Genomic DNA, 12947 nt, shown 5'->3' on the forward strand with positions numbered 1-12947 from the left:
GTTAATGGCCAAATAAAACACTGCTCAGTTACAGCAAAGGTATAACATCCATGAACTGGAATTTGGTAAAATTAAACACCAAGATGGCGGACAGAGTTCCTGATCTGAAGCTGCTGAACTCAATGGTCAGTCTTGAAAGGCTGTGAAAGGGGGCTGGGGCTGGTTAAGGAGTGGACCAGGGTGTCACTGGGGGAATGTTGGTAAAAGTGGGTCAGACAGGGAGGATGTATTCAGTGCTGGCACTGAGGTGGAGGTGGTCGACAGCTTCAAGTTCCTTGGAGTAATTATCACTGACAATCTGTCCTGGTCCACCCATGTCAACTCACACCGACCCCTCTAACTTCCTCAGAAGGCTAAGGAAATTCAGCAGGTCCACATCCACTCTGAGCAGTGTTCACGGCGCCAGGCTGCGAGAAGTGACAGAGAGCGGCGAACACATCCACACCCATCACGGAAAGCAGCCTTCCACCCACTGAACTCCATCTGTCTGGGCAAAGCGGCCAACGTCACCGAACAGGAGACAGCGGGGGCTGCAGGTGCTGGAGACTTTGAGTCGACAAAGTCGAGGAGCTGGAAGAGGCACCGCAGGGCAGGCAGCATCTGAGGAGCAGGAGAGTCGACATTTCGGGCATAACCCCTTCGCTGTCCGGCCGTAAAAGGACGGTCTTGCTGCTCAGATGCTGCCTGATCTGCTGTGCCTTTTCCAGCCCCACACTTAATCAACATAACCAAAGCGCCCCCCCCCCCCCCAACCCAGTTGTACCCTCTTCCGTTTGGCAGAAGACACAGAAGGTTGAGAACACGGACCAACAGATTCAAGAACAGCTTCTTCCCCGCTGTGAGGGAAAGACTTCCAGTGTATGAGAGCTGACCTTTCTCTTCATGGTCCCTGGAGCTGTAACCCTGCCTTGTGCACCATTACCCTGATGCACTTATGATTTGCCTGTTGGGCACACAATACAATAGCTTTCACCCATACCTCGGTCCGTGTGACAAAAATAAATCACCGGGGAGGGGGGCTTCCTTTAGTGGGGTTGGGTAGCTAAAATGGTGTTGCCTCAGTGACAGCTCAGGTCGCTAAGCCTTTTTCTTTTTGCCAGTAGTAGGCGAAAGTGAGGACTGCAGGTGCTGGAGATCAGAGTCCAGATCAGAGAGCGCGGTGCTGGAAAAGCACAGCGGGTCGGGCAGCATCCGAGGAGCAGGACGTTTCGGGCAAAAGCCCCCTCACCGGGACGCAGTCTGAGAAGGGGGGGGCAGAGGGATCAAGATGAGGAATGGGGAAGAGTTCTTTCTGTTTTGTGTTGCCTTGGGTCACCCCAGCGGTCTCTGAGAGTGGGCGAGCTGTTGTTCTAACAGTACTGATTCAGAGAGGGAGCGTCGCTCCGAAAGCTGGTGTGCTTCCAGTTAAACCCTGTTGGACTGTAACCCGGTGTTGTGTGTGATTTTTAACCTTCTAACAGTGCATGCGCCTACAGCTGCAGGCTGGCAGAACTGAAAGGGTTAATAGTGAAGGGAGAGAGAGAGAGAGAGAGAGGAGTGACGTGAGTGTGGAGGGCTGGGGAAAGCTGTGTGAACTAGCTAGTGATAGTCATATGAAGTTTGGGTCGGAGTTCAGACAAGGAGACACAGACAGAGAGAGAGAGAGAGAGAGACTGGGATCTGCAGTTTGTGTTAAACTGACATCAAACCCAGGCACCAGAGAGAGCTGACAGCCACATACACACACACACAGAGGGAGAGGGAGAGCTGCTCCCACACACTGCAGCTGGAGCAGGGTGGAGGGAGAGGAGGGAGAGAGGAGGAGGGGGGGAAAGTCCTTTAGCAAAGCCCCGGAGCACGGTTGAAGGAGCCCGGGCTCCCTGGAGGTAATTCCCCTGAGCCTCCGATACCCCCTCGCCAGGACCCACTCACCATCAGCCCTGCCTTCCCTGAGCCTCCGGCAAAGCCCACTATGGATATCCTGGATAACTTCGGCGTGGAAAAGCTGTTCGCAGCCTCCAGCCTCGTGGATTTGGAAGATCTGAACGAAGCCGATTTCCTCACCAATGTGGTAAGTTGCTGGGTTAACCAGCTCCGACTTCTTAACCAGCGCGGGACCCCTTCGCTCTGTCCCCCCCATCTCCAGCACCATCCTCCTCCTCCAGTACATCTCCCCGTCCGACCAGACACACACACAGAGATACGGACTGAAGTGCAACACACTGCACACGCACCCCCATACTGCACGCTCGGAAACGGTCAGCAATATACAGGCATGCACACAGAAATATACACACACTGAAACACACAGGCATGCACACAGAAATATACACACACTGAAACACACAGGCATGCACACAGAAATATACACACCACTGAAACACACAGGCATGCACACAGAAATATACAAACACTGAAATACACATGCATGCACACAGAAATATACAAACACTGAAACACACAGACATGCACACAGAAATATACAAACCACTGAAACACACAGACATGCACACAGAAATATACAAACACTGAAACACACAGACATGCACACAGAAATATACAAACACTGAAACACACAGGCATGCACACAGATATATACAAACACAGAAACACAGAAATATACAAACACTGAAACACACAGGCATGCACACAGAAATATACAAACCACTGAAACACACAGGCATGCACACAATATACAAACCACTGAAACACACAGGCATGCACACAGAAATATACAAACATTTAAACACAGGCATGCACACAGAAATATACAAACACCGAAACACACAGACATGCACACAGAAATATACAAACCACTGAAACACACAGGCATGCACACAGAAATATACAAATACCGAAACACAGGCATGCACACAGAAATATACAAACACCGAAACACACAGACATGCACACAGAAATATACAAACACCGAAACACACAGACATGCACACAGAAATATACAAACACACGAAACACACAGGCATGCACACAGAAATATACAAACCACTGAAACACACAGGCATGCACACAGAAATATACAAATCACAGAAACACCCATGCACACAGAAACACAGGCGCAAAGAAACGTTCCTATGGACAATACTTAAATATATATACAGGCACCAAGGTAAAGGCATACACCTAATGAAACACAGAAACCCACAGATACACGTGAGGAAGGAGACAAGAGTCCCATCAGCGCCCACACACAAACAGACAGAACATACACCAATATGTTTACACATGGATACACACACAGGTACACAAACAGACAGAACATACACCAATATGTTTACACACAGATACACACACTGGTACACTCTGATACAGGCATCCTCACAGCCACAAACTCACTGGGATTCAGTCTCGCACTAAGTCATGTAAACATGAAAACACTGACTCAGATTCACCCTCCGAGTTGCATATTTTCCTTCTCTGTGGTTCTCAGTTAAACCATACCCCAACAAAGTAAAATGTCAACTGTCTGTTGATAATACTGCTCCAAACTTCAGCTGTAATCAGTGTCTGAGCTGACTCACACCATTGTGGGTTTGCTTTATAAGTCTGCATTGAAGGGAGACCAGCTGTGCACATCCTACTGTGGGATATTCCTCTCAGCTGGAGTTCTCTGCTGTGTTTTATGTGGAGTACAGCTCAGAAAACAGGGCTCATTTACTGGCAAATTAGTCTAATAGTTGTGGAGCTGAAGTTCTCTTGAGATAAAGCAGCTTCTAACTGAGAACAGCGCATTATGAATGTTAGCACACTCGGAATGTAATGGAGACATCGTTTTTCCAATCTAAGGGATGTTTACCCAAGGAAAACGGTTTGCATGAATAAGCTGGTGACGGTCAGCCTGGCCCCAGTGGAATAAAGGAGGGACAATTCAGTTCCATCAGAATGAGAGAGGGTTAGTGCAGACCTGTTAGAATGTGTGTCAGCACAGTGCAGTGAACAGGGCCAGTCGAGTGTGACTAGAGTGAGTTTGGGATAGGCATTAAAGTGACGAGAAACAGTTAACGTGCTCTGATTTCATCTGTGGAACAGCTTGATGTCGGTTGCATTATATAGAACTCATGCAAATATGATACTATACAGTATCATCTATACCATTCTATACAGCATACTTTACTAACGATATTGGAATATAGTACATCAAAAGTGTGACATTTGAAAAAAAGGTACATAGATTCAATACTAGCACTAGGTTAATGAATACCCATAGTTAGCTATTTTCCACTATATAGGCAAAAGTGAGGACTGCAGGTGCTGGAGCTCAGAGTCTAGATTAGAGTGGTGCTGGAAAAGCAAGCACTGTTCAGGCAGCATCCGAGGAGCAGGAAAATCGACATTTCGGGCAAAAGCCCTTCATCAGGAATTCACTATCTTCCACTATATGGCTAATCGGTTTAATATTGAAATACATCTTGACAGTTATGAGATCGATGCACCTATTGCTGTATGGTTGGTATGATGTAACTGAGACTTGTCTATACTCTTTAATAATCTATAGATTCTACACAGGCATTTGGTAAGGTGGAGCACGTGTTGTACTCGTGATGATGTCTTAACGGTTATTCGGTTCGAAAGCCCCACATTTTCACATCTCTCCTCCAACCAGTACAACTCTCACAGTGAGACTTAGCTCGTTCTTAGTCTGCTCCTGCTAGGTACTGGTCTGTTTACTCCGGAATTTGTAGGTATTTCCAAGTCCATCTTTCTAGAGGCGTGTTCTCCCATCCCTCTGGAGTCGGTGGGACTTGAACCCTGGATTGATATCACCCGTTTTGCCCTGGTTTAGGCTTTGTGCGTTTGGCCCATTGCTTTTCTCCTATTCCGTTCTCCCTCGGGAAACTACCAATTCTTTTCTCGCCCTCGATTCATTTTCCCCGACTGTTTTCTGGTTTCCTTCCTGGTTTATTTGGGGTGTGCTCCTAGTTAACGTTCCCGTTCGGAGTCTGTTTCAGGCCCCCAGGCTGTTCCCACTGCCTCTATCCCAACTGAGAAGATTGACATTCCAGGTCCCGGGTTAGAAACATGAGATTCTCATCTGGACTGCCACTTCGGTGTATTAGTCAGCACAGGCTGCACAGTCAGAGGTGCCGTCCTTAGGATGAAATGTTAAACCGAGGTCTGTCAGTCCTTTCAAGGGGAGTGTCAATGACCCGATGCGATTGTTCAAAAACAGCAGGAAACCTCCTCCTGTACCTGGGTCAATAATTGTCCCTGTATCAACACTGCCAAATAAAAACTGACAGAGATGGGTATATGAACAGGAAGGGTTTGGAGGGATATGGGCCGGGTGCTGGCAGGTGGGACTAGATTGGGTTGGGATATCTGGACGGGTTGGACCGAAGGGTCTGTTTCCGTGCTGTACATCTCTATGGCTCTATAACTGCGGGTTCTGAAATCAGAAGCAAAAACAGAAATTGCTGGAAAAACTCAGCGGGTTTCTGTGAGAGAAAGCAGTCAAGACTTCCAAGTCCAGTGACCCTCCTTCAGATAAACTGCCCCTTTGTCTCGATGTTTACGGGATTTGACTTTGTACAAAATTACCGTGTTTACTGGTGTTGCAGACTGCACAGCGGCAGCAACTCATTAGCTGTGCAGCATTGTGAGATACCCATAAAGTTGTGTGGAATTTCTCTCTGTTTATGATCCATTTCTGTAGGACCCAATTTGTTTATAACATGTACCCACCTTGTTCCCCAATTTATTCATAAGTAGTTTGCAGTATCTCCTGGTTTCTTCTTGTTATGTACAGTATTCCGTCATTGTTAGTATGTCTGTGGTGTGTGCTCCTTGCGTGTTCTCGCTGCATGTCGGATTATGCATTATGGTTCCCTATGTGTGTTCTTGATATGAATTCCTGGACTGTGTTCTTTCTCTGTGTTGTTGGTGTACACCCTGCTGTGTTCCCTAAATAAATGAAAGAACTGCAGATGCTAAAGGCAGAGGGGTCACTGGCCTCGAAACGTTAAACTCTACTTTCTCTCCACACATGCCGCCAGACCTGCTGAGTTTCTCCAGCAATTTCTGCTTTCTTCCTGTGCCCGTTTTGTGGCGTTCTTGTTGCTTGTTCTCGTGTGTAGCCCTGGAGTCCGAGTTTACTCCAGGTATTTCCCTAGTTTTTTTTGGTTTGACCATGGCCAAATATTAGAACTGAAATCTGTCACAGATTCGTGTCTGACCAACTCGCGCAAAATCTTAGCACAATCACGTCTCCACTCTCTTCCATCCGCAATTTTGTTTCTTTGCGTGTTTCTCCATGTGTAGACTTACTGTTTGGCTAACTGTGTAAGTTTGCCAGTCTACCTGTGTTCAGTCTCTGGGTGTTGGTAGCTGTGTGGTGAAAGTGTACTCATCACACTGTACTTATATATGTTCTTGCTAGCATGCACATCTTCTCTCTTGATCAACAACGTTGGGTATTATTAAACTGGAGAGAATAGATTTACTCGGACGTTACCAGGCATGGAATGTTTAAGTTATATAAAAAAAAAGGCTAGATAGGCTGGGATTCTTTCACTGGCACATTGGAGGTGGAGAGATGACCTTATCGAAGTTTATAAAACCATGAGGGGCGCAGATAGGTTTAATGGTAGGTATCTTTTCCCTGGGATTTGAAGACTGGGGGGGGGTGCATCGTTAAGCTGAGAGGAGAGAGGTTTTAAAAAGATAGGAGAGGCAAATGTTTTTGCTCAAGAGGGTGGTTCGTATGTGGGATGAACTTCCTGAGGAAGTGGTGGATGTGGACATAGTTACAATATTTAGAAGACATATGGGTACGTACATGAAGAGGAAAGGTTTGGAGGGATATGGGCCAGGAGCAGGCAGGTGGGACTAGTATAGTTTGGGCTTACGTTCAGCATGGACTGAGGATATGACTCTGTAACATTGTGCAGTTTAGTTACATTATATAGTTTCTTTAACATAAGTAGCACCTTAAGGAGCATCACAGAGGTACGCGGTATAAAGTCGATCCGAGTGCACAGAAGGCAATGCAAGGAGTGATCAGAGCTTTGGTTAAGTGGTGCATTTTGAGGAGGGTGCAGACAGCGTGAGGTGGAGAGAGGGTGGAAGATAGGGCTTGGGATCAGTGCTGTGTAAGAAAGGAATGAAGATTCAAGATGGTGCTTTGTGAATTTGTCTCTGCCTTTGCTTTCATGCGTGTGATGCTCTGATAAATACAACAATGACTCAGTTTTCTCATAACATGGAGCTTTGAAGGAACACACCTGCTGGAGCTTCTAACACCCTGTGACGTTGGACAGTGAGGTAAAACAAATTGGATTTGAGCACTGTGAATGGTGCCCTTTTGTGCTACATACAATCTGGCGTGACTGACGAGGGCTGTGACTCCAAACACTGCTTTGTTTAGCAACACGGTGACCCGTCTGTTGACCTACGTGGGATTTATTTCAACCCTTGACCCTTCCCAAACCTCTCCCGTCCAGACACATGTTGGTGTGCACCCACTCCTCTGCACTGCCTGTGCCAGGCAACTGCCCTGTTCGTGCCAAGAGGACTATGGCAAGACCAATTCAGTTCATGACTCGAGCCGTGCTGTTCCGTTCATGGGATATGGCTGTCTCTGGGTCCCACGCCTGTGTCATTTGTAAGGCCATCCCCGAGCCCGCTCCAGTGAGTTGTAGGTCCTGGAACATGCCCCTCCTAAACAGTAACACATGAACCCATGTCCCCGCGCCCCCCCCAGACAATGTCTTTGGGTGACCACTGCACTGGCATTGCCACTATTTAATAACGTGGCCCCTCACATTATTGTTGGCTTCTTTTGCCAACTCTCTCAAATCTGGGCCATTGCTCCTTGATCATTCTACCAATGGGGACCTTTCCCTCCGTCCTCATGTCCAAGTTCCTCGGATCTTTTCTGTGCCTTTACGTCCTTCTGAAAGTGGGGCACTCAGACCTCATTGAGGCTGAATCAGGCTTATCCCCCCCCCTCCTTCCTGTGCCCCTATTTTGTGAAGTGAAGATCTCAAATGCTTCTTCAATTGGGGCAGCAGGCCAATCAGCCCCTCCAGCCTGTTCTATCCTTCAATGTGTCCGTGTCTGATCTGTTACCTAACTGCCTTTGGCCTATATCCCCATGCTTAACAGAAGTTTATCGATCTCCGATTTAAAATTAACAACTCATCCAGCGCTCACTGCCATTTCTTTCAAGCCTTTACCACCCTGCGTGTGTGTGTGTGTGTGTGTGTGTGGAAGGTGATGGCCTAGTGGTATGATCACTAGACTAGTAATCTAGAGACACTCGTGATGTCCTGGGGACCTGGGTCCCAACCCTGTCATGGTTAAATGGTGGCGTTTGAATTCAAGGAAGTTACATTAGTCAGAGGGGGATGGGTCTGGGTGGATTACTCTTCGGAGGGTCGGTGTGGACTTGTTGGGCCGAAGGGCTTGTTTCCACACTGTAGGGAATCTAATCTAAAAACTCAGAAGGGCCATGGAAACCGTGGTGAGACCATTGTTGGCTGTTGGGAAAACCTGATCGAAGGGCTTTGGCCCGAAACGTCGATTCTCCTGCTCCTCGGTTGCTGCCTGGACCTGCCGTGCTTTTCCAGCGCCGCTCTAATCTTAAAAACTGTTGGGGAAAACCCATCAGGCTCACTAATGACCTTGAGGGAAAGAAACTGTTGGCCTGACTTGCGTGTGACCCCAGGGCAGCGCCAATGTGGTTGGCTCTTCAGTGCCCTCTGGGTAATGAGTGCAGGCCTGCTCAGTGATGGCCACATCCTGCGTTTGAATAAAATTTTTAAAAGTGCCTCCAGAGTGGTCCCACCACCTTCGATGACTTTAGTACATAAATACTCCCAGATCCACCTGTACCTCAGCCAGCCTTTATACGCAAGCTGACGATGTGTATGGGCAGGATACCTTACCAAGGGAGATATCAGTTTTGCCTTACTTACTGCATACACTCTTCATCAGAGTTCTGTCCCTCACACTATTGCAGTTGTCTCGTTTGTGATCAGTGTGCAGTAAACATGGAGGGTACAGCGCTGTCCTCCTTTCCATCTTTCACTTCAATTGACGCTACGTCTCTCAGCCGATGTGGAGAGCGGTGTCATTGTATGTCAAGTAAGTTGGAATCACGCTGCCTGGAAGGATTGATTTATTGCTGTCACGTACCGAGATACAGTGAAAAGCGTTGTTTGGCGTTTTCCACAGGCAGATGGTGCCACAGGAGGAGTAACAGGGCAGCAGAAGAGGGTGCGGAATACAGCAGTGTTACAGAGAAGGTGCAGGAAAAGAGATCAACATTAATGTTTTTCAGAGGTCCGTACAGAATCCTGATAATGGTGGGGAAGAAGCTGGTTTTGAATCTGTTTGTACGTGTTTTTGAACTTTTATGTTTTCTGCCCGATGGAAGCGGGGGGGGGACGAGAGTCTCGCCGGGGTGGGAGGGGGCTTTGGTGATGTTGGTTCCTTTCCCAAAGCAGTGGGAGGTGTAGATGGAAGGCTGGTCGGTGTGTTCCTATGATCTCCGCGACAGGAACAGTATAATTAACGTTCAGACGAGTAAACCATTTCAGGGGACTATCCCACCGCCTCTTACTTTACCCTGTCCGACCCTGACTTCCGAAACCTTGATTCGAAGCCATTCTGTTGGGACTAAGACTGCTCCACATTGACGCTGGTTGGATCCACCTATTTCTCACTTCATTGGCAGCCTCGGGCAGAGAGGAACACAGGCAGGTGGCATCTGGCAAACAGATTGGTCACAGCATTGGCCTCATTTGGTAGACTGGGGAAGAGGTACACCGAAGAGAGAGAAAGCTGTGTCTGTCTGTGTGTGTGTCTGTGTCTGTCTGTGTCCATGTGTGTGTGTGTCGATGTGTCTGTGTGTCGATGTGTCTGTGTGTCGATGTGTCTGTGTGTCGATGTGTCTGTGTGTCGATGTGTCTGTGTGTCGATGTGTCTGTGTGTCGATGTGTCTGTGTGTCGATGTGTCTGTGTGTCGATGTGTCTGTGTGTCGATGTGTCTGTGTGTCGATGTGTCTGTGTGTCGATGTGTCTGTGTGTCGATGTGTCTGTGTGTCGATGTGTCTGTGTGTCGATGTGTCTGTGTGTCGATGTGTCTGTGTGTCGATGTGTCTGTGTGTCGATGTGTCTGTGTGTCGATGTGTCTGTGTGTCGATGTGTCTGTGTGTCGATGTGTCTGTGTGTCGATGTGTCTGTGTGTCGATGTGTCTGTGTGTCGATGTGTCTGTGTGTCGATGTGTCTGTGTGTCGATGTGTCTGTGTGTCGATGTGTCTGTGTGTCGATGTGTCTGTGTGTCGATGTGTCTGTGTGTCGATGTGTCTGTGTGTCGATGTGTCTGTGTGTCGATGTGTCTGTGTGTCGATGTGTCTGTGTGTCGATGTGTCTGTGTGTCGATGTGTCTGTGTGTCGATGTGTCTGTGTGTCGATGTGTCTGTGTGTCGATGTGTCTGTGTGTCGATGTGTCTGTGTGTCGATGTGTCTGTGTGTCGATGTGTCTGTGTGTCGATGTGTCTGTGTGTCGATGTGTCTGTGTGTCGATGTGTCTGTGTGTCGATGTGTCTGTGTGTCGATGTGTCTGTGTGTCGATGTGTCTGTGTGTCGATGTGTCTGTGTGTCGATGTGTCTGTGTGTCGATGTGTCTGTGTGTCGATGTGTCTGTGTGTCGATGTGTCTGTGTGTCGATGTGTCTGTGTGTCGATGTGTCTGTGTGTCGATGTGTCTGTGTGTCGATGTGTCTGTGTGTCGATGTGTCTGTGTGTCGATGTGGTGTGTGTGCGTGTGTCTGTCTGTCTGTGTGTGCGAGTCTGTGCCCGTGTGTGTGTGTGTGTGTGTCTGTGTGAGAGATTACCTGGAAGTGATTGGTGTGACATAACAAGGAGCATCTATTTCATTTGTTACCCTTCAGGGAGCTCCAGAGTCAAGGGGGTGGATGGAGAAAAAGTCTGTTAATTTATGAGATTTTCGTGGTACTGCACTTGAACCTTCAGCATTTCGCATCGCTTCTGCGGCTGACTTATTCCGAATGTTTCAACTCTCTGCTGGGAGTTACTTATTTCACAGCGATCCACCTTATTCTGTGACTCAACTTCCCTGAATGTTGCATTTGAAAATGTTGCTCAGCAAACACTCTGGGATGAGCCTGAAATGTTCAGGAATTGGAGATTAATCTCCAGGACCCTGTGCAGCCCGGGAGAAAAACCATCAGGCATTAAAGACTAATGCATTTCCATTTTAATTTTCTTTGAGCACTTTCGCACGTTATTTATAAATCTATGCCAGATGTGGCTGTCTAATCAAGATCAAAAAGACACTCACTCAGCTAGCAAAGCGGGCGCTTGCTTTCCAAGTGGCCGTGGACGGGCAGTGCACTGAGTCTGTGGACTTTGTTGGGCAACTGTTTAGCGGGACGGGGGCGGCAGAAGGTCATGTGATGAAACTCCCAGGAATGTACACACACACACACACACACAAATTGCTGGCGAAACTCTGCAGCACCTTTGGAGAGAAATCAGAGTTAACGGTTCGGGTCCAGCCACCCTTTCTTCAGAAGACTGACGACAACGGCGCACCCACGTGGACGATTCACAAGAGGAAACTTGGTGTTCTTGTAAATGGTCCTGACGGGAGACCTTTTTCAGAAATGGCCTGTTTTAGGCCATCAACAAAGTTAACATTACACCTTTGAACCTTTCATTTATATAAATCGTAAAAGGTTGAGGAGCCAGCATTGATCTCTGGCGCATGACTTGTTATATTTACCAACCTATTTATACTGATCTGCTGGTTCCTCTTAACTAGCAAATCTTCTATGTGTGCTAATGAGTTATCCCCATCTGTGAGCTCTGATGTGGCACCTTATCGATTGATTTCTGTAAACCCAAGTGCAGTACATCTAAAGGTTGCCCTTAGTCTACAGCACATGACTTTGTCAAAGAGCTCCAGTAGACTGATTCACCATGATTTTCTTTCGCAAACCCATTTTGTCTTTGTCTTTGCCTGATAAGCTTGTGTTCACACCCTGCCATCACATCTTTAATAATAATCCCCCATGTCCCCCCTCTGAGAGATGTTAAATTTAATTGGCCTGTAGTTTCCTGCTTTCCCTCCTCTGCCCTTTTTTTTTTGAACGAAGGAGTTGCATTGTCATCATTACCTTGTTGTCTTGTTATTTTCCATTGCCAATTCCCTGGTCTCCAATCTAGTGGGGTGGAAATGTATGGCTGGAAAAGCGCAGCAGGTCAGGCAGCATCTAGGGAACAGGAGAATCGACGTTTCGGGCATTAGCCCTTCTTCAGGAAGAAGGGCTAATGCCCGAAACGTCGATTCTCCTGTTCCCTGGATGCTGCCTGACCTGCTGCGCTTTTCCAGCAACACATTTCCATCTCTGATCTCCAGCATCTGCAGACCTCACTTTCTCCTCCAATCTAGCGGGACCATCCCTAAATCTTGGAACATCTTGTTGGGCCAAATGTCCTGTTTCCACACTGTAGGGATTCTGTGATTAAAACCAACGCAGCAACTATTGCAATTAGCTGATTCTTGTAAGACCCCTGAGGATGAAGGCCATCTCGGGGACTTGTTAACCTGCCTGTCAACAGTTTGCTCAGAGCCAATGCCTGATGACAGTAATATTCGCGACTTCGTTGCTGCCTTCCATTTCCTGAGTTACAGTGATAGAGTCACGCAGTCATAGAGATGTTACAGCACGGAAACAGACCCTTCGGTCCAACCCGTCCATGCCGACCAGATATCCCAACCCAATCTACTCCCACCTGTCAGCACCTGGCCCAAATCCCTCCAAATCTTTCCAATTCATACACCCATCCAAATGCCTCTTAAATGTTGCAATTGTACCAGCCTCCACCACATCCTCTGGCAGCTCATTCCATACACGTACCACCCTCTGCGTGAAAAAGTTGCCCCTTAAGTCTCTTTTATATCTTTCCCCTCTCACCCTAAA

The 12947-nt window shown here is 47.6% G+C and overlaps 1 protein-coding gene across 1 annotated transcript in view; it reads left to right on the forward strand.

Annotated features, from left to right (window-relative positions):
• Nucleotides 1-1542: 1542 nt before the first annotated feature.
• Nucleotides 1543-12947, forward strand: part of creb3l1 (cAMP responsive element binding protein 3-like 1) — a 118146-nt gene continuing 106741 nt past the window's right edge. The window contains exon 1 of the mRNA XM_043706199.1: nucleotides 1543-2050. Coding sequence (XP_043562134.1) covers nucleotides 1952-2050 — 99 coding nt within the window. The 5' untranslated portion in view covers nucleotides 1543-1951. The remainder of the gene's footprint in view (nucleotides 2051-12947) is intronic.

This window comes from Chiloscyllium plagiosum, chromosome 16 (assembly GCF_004010195.1).
Source record: "Chiloscyllium plagiosum isolate BGI_BamShark_2017 chromosome 16, ASM401019v2, whole genome shotgun sequence".
NCBI classification, from domain to species: Eukaryota; Metazoa; Chordata; class Chondrichthyes; order Orectolobiformes; family Hemiscylliidae; genus Chiloscyllium; species Chiloscyllium plagiosum.